The following is a 15,187-nucleotide window of genomic DNA, read 5'->3' on the forward strand; positions in this document are numbered from 1 at the left end:
AAACTGAACTGAATGATGTGTGCATAAAAAGATAAAAAAACAGATGTTTGTGTCCAGACTCTTTATTCGGCTTCTGTGTAGTTTATGTACAATAAGCACTGGTGTGGTGGTGGGGGGTACAAGCAAAGATAAGATGGCTATACAAAGCAAACATGGAGTTAAATTTCACTTCATATTTTCAGTATAAGCCGTTCAGAATGACTCAGATTAAACGGCACAATTCAGCTTATGATGAAATTATCTGTAAGTTGTTATTAGTTTTAGTGATAAGTCTGTAAAATTACCCCACAAATATGAAGCACAGCCAAGCTTTGCTATGTAAATAACTTCCAGAGTTATTTAGGAAATAAGGATAATGGTGTCAGACACAGAAAGCGGCAAATCCTCAGATCTGTGAAGAGGGAACCAGAAGCATTGTTTGATATTTGTCTTTATTACTTAAAATGGCATACATAATTTTTTTAAAAAAGCAACAAAAACCTGAAAAGTGCTACACTGATTTTGCACTGAAGTCCTCCAGCCTGCCTACAAAAGGCCGTTGGTTCATTTCTTTATAACTAAATAGACGTGAATCCACTTACACTCGCAGGTATTAGGTAGAGTTTAACAGTCAAAGGGTAATCCGGAGCGTAAGGGTGTGTTTTTGTTGTGATTTTGTGTAAGTGTGTGTGTGACATCTCTTCCTATCCAACTGTATTAAGCCACAGACTGTATATAAAAGATTGAAACAGCCTTGGGGTGTGAAAAATGAAGCAGCCGGTGAGATGCATTAAACCTGGATTCTTTCTAATGGTCAGCAGCATTGCCGGGCAGCAGGCCTGTATGAGAAAATGACTGCAGTGCTCGTGGATGTATGACCTCAGGATCTGAACTGGTTCATGGTCTCAGTTGCCGTTTTCAGATCTTGCTGTCTACAGCGTGGTGTTCATTTGATAAATGATGGTCCCGTTTGTAGTAAAATAGGCGATATGATTTAGGGCGGGCAAACCTTGAGATTGACAAGTCGCTATCGTAGAGACAGGACCTATCATTTAAAGGTCATAGTGAAAAGATGACAGGAAATAGGTCTTTAATCAGTAATGAAATCTGCTCAGTCAGTCTCATTTGACTAATCGTTTCAGCGATTGGTCACTGGATAAGAAAGGTGAGTCACTGCAGGCTGACTGATAAGTGTCAGCAACGCAGCCCCGGTCCTGATATGGCGTCAGTGGTACAGCGGCTGCACGTATTCCGGTGGAAAGACCCCCACCCGGCCTCGGCAGCGACCCCTCCAGCTCAAGGAGCTCGAGCAGTCCAGCAGGTCGATGATGTCACCGCGTAGGAAGTGGAGGTGGGCGGTGTGAGGGGGGGTGTAGTCGCAGAGGGCGTGAGCCAGCCGAGGCTTCTGCACAAAGACGGAGCCAAAACGGGGAAGTCAGACAGACAGGTGCGTGTTTAACAGAAGCACGAGTCGTTTATGAGAAACAGAGACGCGTCGAGGTGGTGTGTCATACCTCCACAACTGGTTTCGGCAGGCGCGATGATGTATTTCCCTCCGGGTGAGAGGGGTTAGAGTAGAGGCGGCCTGAGGGGATGGACTCCTGAGAGGTGCTTTTGTAAGGGTTAGGATAGGGGTTACGTGCCAAGTACGACAACAGCTGAGGGGATGAGGGAGGATCTTTGAGGCAGACCACTTTCTCCACAGCAATGCTGTGAGTTCTGTAGAAATCCACCAACTGGTTGAGGGAACAGAACGACTCCTCCCAGATGCAGTACTGACCGCCGCCCTCCAGAACGCGGAAATGCTCCACCCTGTCGCCATAGCTGCAAGATAAGAGTGGTGAACAAGGAGAACGAGAGAGCTGATGAGAAGGAAGACAAGCATGTGCGTCCTCATTCTTTGTTCGGGAACTCCCTCAGTCACACCACCAACTAAAATCACATTCCATCATTTTCAAATGTCTTTGTGTGAGCAGACACATTAACCTGCACAGAGGGCACAGAAGCAACCGTGAAAGATGAGGCCATGAAATGACTAGGCAAGCTGTTATTAACACTATTTCACTATTTCATCAGGAAGATTCAAACATAGTCCCCATAATTTAGTCAAAAACAATTATTTTTCAAATGTTATTATTTGTATTTGTTTTATAACGTGTCCCGTCACAGTCACTGGGGTACTTTTATCTAGACTTAAAAGACGCACAACACTCGGATCTATTTCCTGCTGACTGCCCAATAAGAGTTTTGATGGACGTCATGCACTGGGTTAAACTTCAAGTGTGATTCAAACAGCACAGCAATGCAACCATGGCAACTTTCAAACCCAGGAAACCCTCGATTAAAATCATGGCTCAGCATAATTCCTACCATGTATAAACATATGACCTTTACACTTATAAATCTCCACATAAATGACAATAAAGATGATGATGAGTTTGTGTTGAAAGCATTAGTGATGATGATCACGATGATGATGAACATGAGGAGAAAGATAATGATTAATATTCCTGATACTGTTTCATAATGGTTCTTATCATGACTGTTGTTCATTAACTTGGATTTCTTTCTTCCCGCTTTCTCTTTCTCTCGAACTCTGTTTAAGAAAACTGGCGTACACACATGTAGCACCTCTTGTCACACACTACACGTCATAGTCATTCACCTTTCCCAGTATCTACCTGTCCTGATATCTTAACCAACCTCTCCCTCTCTTTCTATTTTTCTTTGGTCTGTGCTGCTTGGCTGTTTTTTCCTAATGTGTCCTGTTCTATTCTTAGTTTAGTATTAACAACAGAACTCGTTAAAGGAAAAGATGGATTAATCAAACAACAAAGACTTGTGTAAAATGGTTTTTAGCTGCTTATTTTTGCAGCTGGACATTAATATATAATGAAAAAAAATATAATACATATTTCAACCCTCCTTCTCTATCTTGCTGGGAAACACACTGTGTTTGCTCAGGTCGACTTCACGGATTACATAGAAGGGTAAGTACTTTATTTAGGGAATACATTTCCATCTCCACTATGAAACCTTATTACATTTGAACTGTACCTTTGACCAACACACTCTCACTTCACATAATCTCTTTTGTTGTGTTATCTGTTTTGTGGGGAGTAACTGCCTTTGTGACGTTTTAGATGTGTAATCATTGACAGACTGAGATATTTTTCAGTTTCAACCATGCACCTTATACTACGTATACTACTGCATTTCTGTTGTGTGTAACTTATTAGATGTCAGAAACCCCCCCCCCAACCCTAACCCTTACCCTAAACCTAACCATAACCTAATTGTAACCCTAACACTAAAACCACATTCTGAGCCTCAAAAATGCCTTTAAATGCCTTCACATTTGTGGTTGTGTGTCTTCACAAGTGACTGTTGGTTCTCACAAGTATAGTAGAATGCAGCTTTTGGTCCTCACAAAGATAGCTAGACAGGAACACACACACACACACACATGCAGATAACTAAGTCTTAATTAGGCCGAGACTATGCAATGGAAAACAATGGATTTACTGTTGATATGATCTTACACAGGCATAACTGATAAATTTAGGGACCTTTCAGCAAAATGTTTTGCTAAATGAAAAAAAAAGGTCATCTATTGTTTTTAGTTTTATGAGATGTTCCTGGAACTGTTTAATCAACAACAACAAATAGTTTCAAAAGTTTTTGCTATGAGGAGTTTTTCACTGACAAGAGCAAGAGGCCCATTTTGACATGATGTTGCACAGGTGTGATTTATATAATATTGATTATGGCACTTTTGTACATGGATAGTACAGTACCAAGATCCTGGTACAAAACACGATGGGACCGTCCATTCTCTTCCACTTAGCCAATTCAGGGTCGCAGTCGTGGCTGGAGCCTATCCCAGCGTTCGTGGGGCGAGAGGAAGGGTACGGCCTGGACAGGTTGCTAACACATATTGAGACAGGCAACCATTCACACATACAGCTGATTTAGAATCACCGATTAACCCGACGACTGTGGGAGGAAGCCACACCTGCAGAGAACCCACTCAGACACTGAGCATGCAAAATCCACACAGAAGGCCCTGGACTAGAGTTAAACCCAGGACCTGCTTGCTGTGAGGAAATGGTGCTAACCACCACACCGCTGTCCCACTCCCAAATATTATTATCATATTTATGAATAGTGTTTATGAGAAACATGCCCAAGCTGAAATGTTTTTGAACATGTGTCTCTGCAGTGCAGATAACGGATTTCCCCGTTAACAGCTCCATCTGCTGGGAATCCGAACTCTCACTCAGTGCGTGTTACAGAATGATAACAAGCCTACAGACAGTTCTGTAAGGGTCAGAGGTCAGGGGTGTCAAACATGCGGCAAAAGTTTTGGAAAATGTGGACATTTCAAAGTTAATAAATTCTGAACGTTCAACTGTATTTTTGTTTGTTTTAGCTTCTTTACTGTCAAAGACACAACCAATGGGCTGTTATCCACCAGACAGAGAAGTAACAGATAAACCATTAACTGCAAGAAAACTTCCTTTTTTTATTGTTAATATTAAGTTTAAAAACAGGAAAAATCCCTTCATAATCCCTGTTTACAAAATAAGTTTCTTTTTACAAATTAATAATGCTACACTCAATTCACAGATGATTTCTGTCACAGCAAATAAACGAAGTCCTTCGTTTCTTTATTTCCTTTACAGTCTGAGCCCAATGACCCTGCTGACAGTTTTTTTTTTTAATTTACTACAGCAGTATTTCTTTGTAATGATAAAAAGCAGAAGTATTGCAGAAGTATTGTTTCTGAAGACATTTCTGGCAATCAAACTGTAGTTTACCTTCTTTACATTGAAAATCTTTTAAATGAGTTACTGTGCGTTAGCTTTACCGCTCCAACCCGCTTAAGATGAAACTGAGCGTATGTGGCCCGTGATGTAAAACTCCTGGTTTGTTCTGGAATGTATTGTAATGTGTTTTCCATGATAATAAAAACAAGACTGGGCACAGACTACACAGCCATTCCTCCTGAATCTTTATCGCCCTCTGCTGATCGACTGTAGCATCACATTGTTTTGTTTCTGTACACCTCTCATCTCTCGTAAACCTCGCAGGTAGACAGATGTTACGCCTTAAAATGTTAACATGAGCACATTGTGTACGTGCCCGTCTGTGTCATGTGTCCATTACATAATGTACCTGTGTTTAATTAAAGACTGTCTGTTGTTACGCAATGGCCCGATTATTGAACACATTCAATTTACCCTTAGTGATTAAATGTGTCCCACGTCACTTTGGTGACCCAGATTGCACCGCCCCCTCCTCCTCCTCTCTGTACTCTGTCTGTGCTGCTGTGATATTTTTAGTTCAACCGGTTCTCATAAAGCAATTTAAATAGTCTGGCTCTCCTATGTGCCGACCCTGACACACGCTCAGAGACACGTGGACGCTTTAATGTGCTCATTTAGTCAGTGGGATGGAAAACAAACATCCAACAGCACACTTAATACCGCAGGGACACGCTGCAGGGATGTGTGCGTGGGGGACTGTGTGTGTTTCACGCGGCATGTGTGGTTTGAGTTCAGCCCCAGCTTTGAACAGTCGTTGATCATAAAGATGGAGTTTGATATAACAGGTGGATGAATGGGTTATTTTAGCAGGACAGCAGAGTGAGCCCATGAAAAATGAACATGGAAACAGACCATGCTTGAGTCAGATTTAAGCACATTCTTTCATCCCGACTGAAGCTGACATTCTTGTTTTTGTGTTTGTGTGTGTTTGTGGTGCATTCACTGACCTAACAGAGAGGGAAAACTCTCCCGGAGCTGATTCACTTTCCCTCACCAGGAACACTCCAGTGTCCTGCCAACGCAGACGCTGTTCAGCCTCAAGTCTTGACACCGGTCCTGCAAACCACCTACCAGAGCACACAACAGCACACACTTCTCTTGGCATTTAAAAGACAATTAAAGCAGTATTCAAATCAGTTATGTAAGTCAGTGTTTCCCCCATTTTAGGTCACAAAAGGAATAAAGCACAAATGATGACATCCTAAATTGTTGCTTTTTTATCTTTAGGCCTCTAAAACTCCTTAAAATGATACAATCCAATCACAAGAAAAGTCTGACTACACACTGAAGCCTGATAAGGGTTACTCATGCAGCACAAGTGGACAAAATAGTTCTTTTTACGGGTGTGGAAGGAGGGAAATGTAGTTCCCGGGCACGTAGCCACGCTTCCCCTGGATCTCTGCTGTCACCCAGCAAGAATCCTCCTCCATTTCTGTCACCTATAACACACATGCACACGCACAATTACTCTGCGTCGACATACAAAACAAAACATTTCTCAACGCATTAAAAGACCTACTTACCTTGATGATATCACCTTTGTGAAAACTGATCTCGTCTGCTTCTGACGCTGCGAAAGAGAAAAGAGCCACAGCCTCCATCCCAGACAGGAAGAATGCAGCGGAGGAGCCTCGACAACAGTTTCACTTCATGAATGGAGAGATACTACAGCTGAGTAGAGGACAGCACGGGGTGATGACATAATCACTGTGTGTGTGTGTCTGTGTGTGTGCGTAGTGGCTGATATTCTGCTCTTAAGTTAATGAGCAGAGTTTTTCTGCGTCCCTTTCTGCATACATGTGACAGAGATAGAGCGCGAACACGTGGAGATGGCGACCGCCTCTTTCCATTCCCAGCTTCTCTGCCTACACGCTTTAAACTCTGGGGCTTTATTAAAGCACGTCCACCAGGGAAACCAGCGACAGTGGGAGGCTCACACTTTGAAGCAATGGAAAAGGACCTGAAGTAGACTGCAATGCTAAAAGATCAGGACAGGAGGTAACAAAGTGGCTCAAGCTGATTTGGTTACACGTGCTTTTGACAGGGAAATGTGTGTTTTGAAACCTGAGCTTAAAGATTGCCTGTGTGCGTTTAAGCACAACAAAATAACATCTACACAGTCAGAGGATGCAGCGGAGGACGCCTTCACAGATTCCCTTAGTGACTGATAAAAAAACGTAATAAAATAACACGCTTTTTCACAAAATATGCATTTATTTAGAGGATTTTGATGTAAATAAACTTCAGTTGAGCTTTTACATCCCACTTATGTGAGTGGTCACTGTGACATCATTCAGTGGCAGGTTGGACATGGCAAAGAAAGTGTTTGGCAACTCTTTTGCTTCACATCAACTCTGGGATTGTCTATATTTAGCTCATATTCTCATTTAAAATGCTGCACTAACAGCAAACAAATGCTGACAATTTACTGCGACACATTGCTATAGCTATATGTTTTAAATGTGGCTGGGGTCCTTATAGGATGATGGGTCTTTCTTTTTTTTTAAATTAATTACATGAAATATGATCAAAAAGGTTTGTAAGTACAGGTGTAAAAATGCTGTCACTGTGCCTTTATGGTTCTCTCCTCCTGAGGGCTGGATCTCCTCCACTGCGAGCCTTCAACTTGAATTTTGTTGCGGAAGAGAGGACAAAGTCGCAGGGAGCCAAATCTGCCTTTTCAGTGAGCTGTGTGTAATTTGGAGTGAACGTTCTCCCTTTGACGCTTCAGGGTGCTACGGGAGAACTTGGCACTGAGGGGGTGATCCCCCGGGACAAATTCAGAAGTAGGTCAGAAAAATCAACAACCACTCTCCTGGTCTCACCCACAGCGCCACCTTTGGGACTTTAGACTACACTGAGTCTGAGTCATAGCTGAGATCCAGGGATGATCCTGGGCATCCAAGCTGGGAGCGATGCATTGCAGCGGCACTGTGAGTGGTGTAAAGGTGCAGGTGACAGTGGGCACATTTAAATCAGTGGAGTGGAGTCACAAAACTTTTTGATTACAACTCAACTGCTGCATTACAATTACCCAGGTGAAAGAAGTAAACAAGCAAACAAATAAAAAACCACAATTAGCGTGCTCCTCTTGGATTCAACGAATTTGAATATTGCAACAACATGAAGAGAAATGTAACTTGATTTAACGCACACACGCGTGTGTGTGCGTTAGTAGCAGTCCACTATGACCTCTTGCCCTGGTTGTGTGTTTGAATGAGAGTGAGAGGTGCTCGCAGTTAGTATGTCCTGCAGTAGTGAGAGGGGCGAGTTATGCACGTGGTCACTGCTTCTACTGAGGATCTCCAGCCTGTCGTCCAAACCCAGAGAGCCCAACGCTTCACACACGCTTACGTGCTCGCAGTGACTCACAGCGCTCGCTCCTTCCTCGCTGTGGTCTTCAGAGCTGGTGGCATTGAGTGCATTTAAATCTCTCTCAGCATTAGCCTCAGCCCTTACACCCAGTATCTTTCTGATCTCTTGTGCCCAACCTGCTCTGGGCAGCTCACAGGACACTCTGGCAACTGTCGCCGTGGCATCAGATACATCTGGGTCCCCTTGCGATGCTGGACAAACTGTCACTCTGAGTGTTATCAGCAGTCTACAGGCCTTTAAAGCTACAGGCCTATCGCAGTCAACCAGACCGCTCAGCAATGCAGAGATGACTCCCTGCTCAACCAGACTATTCAACACGTCGACTAAATCTGACTCCGCGTCCTGTGCGCGCATGTCTCCGTGTGTGTGAAGTGTGTAGGCTCGGTCAGGCATCACAGCGTACGCGTGTGGTTGGGCCGGACGTGCTTCCGAGCCCTTCGTGTAACTCCCGTGCCCCAAAAAGGCTTTGTCCAGCAGCAACTCCGCCAGCTCCAGCGTGTGAACTTTGACTTCCCAGTCCAGATCGGCACAGCCTCGTGAGAGGACGGAGCGTACAGACTGCATGAGGAGAGAGCAGGAGGGGGAGGCAGGCGACGATGGGGGCGTGTGTGACGTATGTGAAGAGAACCAGGCGATGAAGAACTTTACAACAGCCCTCCTGGCAAACCCTTCTGTGTCCTGGGAGAGAATCTCAAGCAGCCGGGTCACGATTTCAGTCTGGAGACAGACGGGACATCGAGTTAGCAAAACCGGACAAGTTCAAATCAAACTACAGATTAACTATTATCATTTAAATCTGATATCTGTTCTGAGGCCCACTATCTCTATCTTGAGTGTTCCTGTTATTCCACAGAACAAAACAAAAAGTGGAAAAATTCTTCCCTAATGCAATTGATGCTTTGAACAGAAGCTGGAGGCGTTTTCGGCTCAGGCTGTCTACTATTAGGAAGGTCCACAGTTCGACGCCCAGCTCATCTAATGTCACAGTGTCTTGAGGCACAATAATAAACGCCAAATCCCACTGCATCTCTGCTCTGTTGCCCTCTCAGAATAAGCCTTTTACTTCTACTAAACACAGCGTGTTATTGCCTTTGCCACAAAAATACCTCCTTCCAGCTGAACAGTTGACTCAAACAAGTGCAGGTTCACACAGAGCACATGTGGCAGGTGTGAAAGAGTCTGGACAGACCACGGCAAAAATTATATAATTATTGTGGATGCAAGATCATCTGTGAAAACAACGGGGCACCACTGGTGAACCTGCCAGTTCAGGTGTTTTCTTACTAATGCCTGTGCCAATCTGTGACCACAGGCTCCACTGAAGGATGCTGGGTCTTCTTCTGACAGCTTGGTGATAAAGCCTGCTGGAGGACATTTTGCAGGGCTCTTACTAAAAGGAACAGATACTGACAATGCCCTTGGGTGTTATCAGTATCTGTTCCAGTGGTGACAAGAACACCAACCAAGAAGCAAAACTAGAAAAAAAATCAGTTGGAGGGATGAGGAGAGAAGAATGATCTGTGGCCACACTGTGTGATCTGTGAGCGACGTCTTCTTGTTGCCTCTTCAGTGCACATGTTGTCACTTTTATTTGCACCAAAGCAGGTGAAATAAACCAGTTTGTTATACGAATACATGATACATATATAATATCGGTGTTAAGTTTCTAATATTTACTGTTCTTGAGTATTCACATGTGTCTTTATCCTCCTGTCACGCATGCACGTTCATGTACACATTCCTCGGTCCTATTTCGACAGGTTTGCCTTTACTTCTTCTCACCTGCTCCTGTGTGGGTGCTGCCCCCTCCTGCCAGCTGTGCATCACTGTCTGTGCCAGTGCTTTGATCGCGCTGGCTCTCACATAACTCTCTGGATCCTGCAGAGCCTCCCTGAGGAGAGGAGTGGTACAGCAGCAGCCACCCAGCAGGGCCTCAGAGGCATCGCACGCCTGCTCAGCTGGCGCCTGGCAGACACGCATCGCTCCCAGGTGCCCCAGAAACTCCATCGTTGAGTCTCTTACCTCCCAGCGCATGTCACACGCACGCTTCTTCACCACCTGGACGAGATCTAACAGACACAAACAATGTGATTTGTTGTGCAGATCTACTGCACAGGCTTTATGAGCTACAGGGAAGATGCTAACGCTGTGATTTACCGTGTCTGAGCTGGTCTGTTATAAAGGAGAAGTCTGTGCAAACACTCATCCACTTTACCAAGGCTTGGTAGGACTTATGTAGCACCTGAAAAACAAAGACACAGTGATCTTATCACGATGTTCAGTCCAAAAAACATTTTTGTTCCCCTCAACCTGCCTTTTAAAATCTTGAACCTTTCTCTATCTCATTAGTTTTTGTCCATTCACAAATAAAAAGCAGAAACTTGTGATATTTACATGACTCTATGACAATTACAGAAAATTGTGTAAAGAAGATTTTTGATGCTTGAAAGTGAGCAAAAGAAATTTAACTTTGACCTGTGTAAAAACAGGTTGAGATACTCAGGTTACTGACGCCATCTGGTGGATGGTTTGGGACTCTTAGTTCCAAATAATGAAAGAAGTGACAGTCCTTCAACATACAGTGATACTTTCAGACAACAGTGTGTTACGACCACAGTCTGGGGATAGTTATTCCCTGCTATAGCAGGCGACAGGACCTGGCTTCGTGCGCTATGGAAAAACTTGACTAACTCCAACTTTAACCACATCCATCACCTTTACAACGAACTAGAAATGAAACTCTAAGATAGATCTTACACAGGTCAGGATATTGACCCAACCCAGTGTAATGGGATGAGAGCCAGGGTGCATCCATATTAGAGCAAACACAGAGAAACAGACTCACGTTTTAATTCACACCTGCAGCCAGTTTAGGTGTGAATCAAAGCAGCTGTACAAATCTCTGATAGTTGTGATGATCTTACATCTGTGAACAAAATCACGCACAAACTTACAGTGGGATCAGAATCAGGATTGTCCAGATACTGTATCAGAAGTGTGAGCACGTCAGTCAGCTTGCCATTTGCTCCTGAAACACAAACAGACACATAAACATTCCTTTAACATTTGTTTTTCCCACATATGCCATATACTACTTTTGTTTTATAGAAGTTATCTTACAGAATTTTTAAAAACTCATCACTTTACTTTTAATACATGCACTGAAGGTCTTTATATCCTCCATAAGGAGAATGGTTGTTTTCAGTATTCGCTTTTAGTTCCATTCATGTAATATGGATTCTAACTCTAACGACAGCTTCACCTGGGCTGTTACTGACAGCTGTCAGAGCCTCTAGAGCACATTTCTGAACTTTCCCACTGCCAATGACATTCCTGAAAACTTCACTACAGCCAGCGGACGAGGAGGACGAGTCGCCGCTGCAGATCCTCAGTAACGACAGAATTCCAGACACGATTAAATCCGGAGCGCAGGGGAGGCAGTCAGGATCCTGAGGGAGAGAGGCAGATTATAAGCCTTTCCACGCGTTAGAAAAAAAACTAACACCTTATAACATGGCCTGCGACTAAGGGCGTGTTACTTCTATCATTCAGATTTTATCAGAAGTTGCAATGTAATTATGTTTACATACATCTACTTAATGGTAGGTACACAAGTGTACAGTACAGGAAAGAATTATTATTATACATGTTATCCCCTCATTCTAGTGTGCCTGCCTTTAATTGTGTGTATGTAAATATAATTACATTGTAATTACAAATAAAATACCCTAAAAAGTCTGTTTTATTACAGAGGAATTAAAAATTATAGTGTTAACCGAAAAAGATCCAATATTTACTTAGCCACTCTCTCCTGTCCTTACACTCACCATGTGTGCGATCTGAGGTGCGTTTGTTAGACACACACTGATCATGGAGATGCAGGAGGTTTTGCTCTTCAGCTGCTCAGTCATGGCAAACCGATGCATGTCTCCTACAGGCCCAGATCTCATGTTACTCCATAACATAAATGCAAGATAACACAGATTTTTCTCAAGAGTGTACGTCTTTGTGGGTCACCTGCAGTGTTTGTGCCTAGTCGGTTCTGGCCAGATATGATGTCGAGGGGTAGCAGCAGTAATCTCACAGACTGAGCTGTGTGGACACGGTCACTGCACATAAAACCAGAAGAAGAAGAAGAAGAAGAAAAGTTTGCAGACAGATACTAGACTGACAAATCCTCATGGCTTTTTAACAGAAAACCCAACCTCTACAGACTTTTGTGTACAGAGTTTGTGTTGGCTGAACAAGCTGTGCTTACTGATGGCCGCCGCGGAGAAAAGCAGCTGCAGCATGGACGAGGTCAGCAGGTTTCCTGACGTTCAACATGAAAGTTAAAAGACGGGTGATGCGTTGGTCTGGGACGCGGCTGCAGGAGCAAGCACAGCAAGAGTCTATAAACTAAACCAGAAAGAGGCTGAACAGCAGCACAGTCACTAATGTATACTTAAAAACAACCACTAAGTAAATGCTGTGAATGATGGCTGACCATTACACTGTCCTGTTGTATTGCATAGATCAACAGAACAAAGCCATTGATGCTATATCTATTAGCAGATTTGCATATTCAGCCAGGAAGCTCCACTGTCCTCACCATCCTCTTAAAGTCACTACTTAAAATCTAAATAATCTCTAGTAGAGACAAAAAAGGACAGACAACTCTACAAAGCTACACTCTACTGTGTTTTATGAGGGGTTTACCTGCATGCAGCTACAATGACATCCATCAGAGGCAGTGTGAGTTCACTACAGTCTGCTGCCACCATTTCCTCCAGAGAAGCTGTGACTGTCTGCAGCAGCTTGTCACGCAGAGGAGGCTTGGTCTGGCCCAGGAGCAGAGCCAGCAATCTGAGGGTCTGCTGACACTGATGAAGCTGTGTGCTTCCCTTGGGAACCCCCAGCGCCCTCTTGAGGTACTCTGAGATTGCATCGACAACAGCGGCGCAATCTTGGTTTATTTCCATGGGCTCGGCTGGGTTTTCTACAACTGCCTTGGACACGCTTGTGTTCTGCTCATCTTCCTTCTTATTGGTGCCATTACATCCTATAGATGAGACAGGCTGACAGAACAGCAGGACGTGGGCGAGCATTTGATTGGCAGCTGAGGCAACAAATAGGCTTGTGTCTGTCTGGAGTTGCAGAAGCGGCTCAATGAAATCTAAAAAAACCAAACAAAGATAATACATATATATGAGGATGCGTCAGAATTACAACAATATAATACCTATAGCACAGTGCCTCTCGCCCTATGGCAGCTGGGAAAGATCCAGCCCCCAGTGACCCTGAATTTAATATGCAGGAGCAAACAAATAAAAGGATGAACAGAAATAGCATATTATCCTTAACACTAATGATCCCCCTCTCATGAATTGATGCACAAAACTCACCTGCTTGTATAAAGAAGCTAAGACCATTTGGATGCTGCAGTGTGGTCCTTAAGCCCTGGATCCAGCCAATCCGTATGCAGGGATCCTCCCAGAGCCCTAACTCCTGCCAGTGCTGACAGCTAAAGACAAGATCCAGAACTAAGGACTCCTGCAAGAGAGAGAGGGAGGCACAATAATAGGGCAGATAAGCACTGGAATATTTTGTAACAGTTTACTAAATGCACCAGGTGTCAGAAGCTCTACCTTAAGAACTATGAAGTCATCCTCAGCAGCAGCCAATAAGCCGATGAGTCTGAGAGTGAAGGAGAGGACACCTGGGGCTGAAGCCGTGTCATGAATCACAGCAGATATGAACTCAAGCAGACACGGACAGGCCTCCAGCAGAGACTCCCCTTCAAAGAGTGAAAGAAAAGAAAAACAATGATACAGATTTACACAGGATCACTTTTTTATGTGCACCATAAAGAGAAATGATAAAGGTATAAAAGACATGAAAAAGGAACATTTTGAATTTAAATCTATCTTTATTAATGCAATATAACATATATATATAAGTATCTTTGAGTTTTGGGATCTTTTACTAAGTGTAAATGTTATCTGCAAACATCGGTGATATAATCTGAGTAATAATCACCTACAAATACAGTGATTTGCTCCATGGTATTAAGTTTAGATCAGTTCTCTGGAGAATGAGGGCTCTTTAAAACACACGTTTCAGCTTTTCATGTATTTTGAAGCTGTTTTTTTTCTCGGAGAACTGGAATGTAAATATGCTTGTCTCTGTCTCAGCTTGTGTCGTTTAAATATGCTATAAGCCATAAATCAAGCAGAAGTGACAGTCAACACAAAAAAGACAGTCATCGCATGTTTGTTTCATTTTCAAAATATCTGTTATTCAACCAAGGTCAGAGGGTTACATACTGAACTTAAAGAATAGAAATAAAGTATCGATTAGATGGTATCGATACTTTTAATAATATAATATTTGAATCGATCCTCCTATTAGAAAGATAGTGGGAGAGGAGGAAGAATGAAGACACTATCCTGTTAGGGTCAGTACTACTAACCAGCCTCGGTGAGCGCTGTGAACCAGTCCAGCAGTTTCTCCAGAATGGTGTCATCGGGCAGCGAGCTCCCTGAGGCCGCCAGCACCTCACAGACCCGGGGCAGCAGTGACACACACTCTCTGTCCATGGTGCTAAGGTGTGCGTGTTAATAACCGCAGTTGCTAGCTTAGGTCTTTACAACTAGGAGTTATATAAAGTCCACACATTCTCTAACCACTCATGTCAATGTAAATGTGACCTCTAGCTAAATTATGCAGTACAGACCACACTGAAGCAGCAACTTTAAACACACAAAGTCGTTGGTTTTTGTACTTTACTAAACGAACGTCTCGCGGGAAACAGTTTCGGATCTACCGGTGTGTCGTTTCCTTTTCCGTGCTTCTGGGCGGGTCTCACGCCGCTGCGCTCTTCGCTGATCTCTAAACATCACTGTGGGGGAAAATTACCACCAGAAGCTGTTGTACTTCCGGCCCCTATGCTTTACAGCTTTACTGCTTCTGCGCAGCCTTTCCACGCGCCTTTGAGGAGGTTCCGGTGTCGCGTTTCCGTCACG

General features: G+C 43.6%; 2 protein-coding genes across 2 annotated transcripts; both read right to left on the reverse strand.

Moving 5' to 3' along the window:
• Positions 1 to 46: 46 nt before the first annotated feature.
• LOC146385838 (GRB2-related adapter protein-like) lies at positions 47 to 6,600 on the reverse strand. The gene is made up of 5 exons (XM_084931817.1): positions 6,332 to 6,600; positions 6,150 to 6,247; positions 5,756 to 5,875; positions 1,494 to 1,803; positions 47 to 1,384 (listed from the first exon to the last, which is right to left on the reverse strand). Exons 1-5 carry the CDS (start codon positions 6,407 to 6,409, stop codon positions 1,205 to 1,207), a joined length of 786 nt encoding a protein of 261 aa, XP_084787943.1. The 5' UTR covers positions 6,410 to 6,600; the 3' UTR covers positions 47 to 1,204.
• Positions 6,601 to 6,967: 367 nt separating this feature from the next.
• On the reverse strand, positions 6,968 to 15,115 carry brat1 (BRCA1-associated ATM activator 1). The gene is made up of 12 exons (XM_084931813.1): positions 14,635 to 15,115; positions 13,811 to 13,959; positions 13,568 to 13,715; positions 12,882 to 13,338; positions 12,442 to 12,549; positions 12,201 to 12,292; positions 12,011 to 12,114; positions 11,446 to 11,632; positions 11,138 to 11,211; positions 10,341 to 10,425; positions 9,966 to 10,252; positions 6,968 to 8,900 (listed from the first exon to the last, which is right to left on the reverse strand). Exons 1-12 carry the CDS (start codon positions 14,759 to 14,761, stop codon positions 7,980 to 7,982), a joined length of 2,739 nt encoding a protein of 912 aa, XP_084787939.1. The 5' UTR covers positions 14,762 to 15,115; the 3' UTR covers positions 6,968 to 7,979.
• Between the last annotated feature and the right edge of the window lie 72 nt (positions 15,116 to 15,187).

Source organism: Perissodus microlepis, chromosome 6 (genome assembly GCF_051167445.1).
Source record: "Perissodus microlepis isolate ML-2025 ecotype Zambia chromosome 6, ASM5116744v1, whole genome shotgun sequence".
NCBI lineage: Eukaryota > Metazoa > Chordata > Actinopteri > Cichliformes > Cichlidae > Perissodus > Perissodus microlepis.

Excerpts from the sequence above, each read along its gene's own strand:
- brat1 (XM_084931813.1), bottom strand. The coding sequence starts at position 14,761 with ATGGACAGAGAGTGTGTGTCACTGCTGCCCCGGGTCTGTGAGGTGCTG. Across the intron at positions 13,960-14,634 it reads CACAGCGCTCACCGAGGCTG|GGGAGTCTCTGCTGGAGGCC; the intron begins GTTAGTAGTACT and ends CACTCTTTGAAG. Across the intron at positions 13,339-13,567 it reads TAGCTTCTTTATACAAGCAG|ATTTCATTGAGCCGCTTCTG; the intron begins GTGAGTTTTGTG and ends TGGTTTTTTTAG.
- LOC146385838 (XM_084931817.1), bottom strand. The coding sequence starts at position 6,409 with ATGGAGGCTGTGGCTCTTTTCTCTTTCGCAGCGTCAGAAGCAGACGAG. Across the intron at positions 5,876-6,149 it reads ATTTCCCTCCTTCCACACCC|GTGGTTTGCAGGACCGGTGT; the intron begins GTAAAAAGAACT and ends GTGCTCTGGTAG. Across the intron at positions 1,804-5,755 it reads GAGTTTTCCCTCTCTGTTAG|CTATGGCGACAGGGTGGAGC; the intron begins GTCAGTGAATGC and ends CTTATCTTGCAG.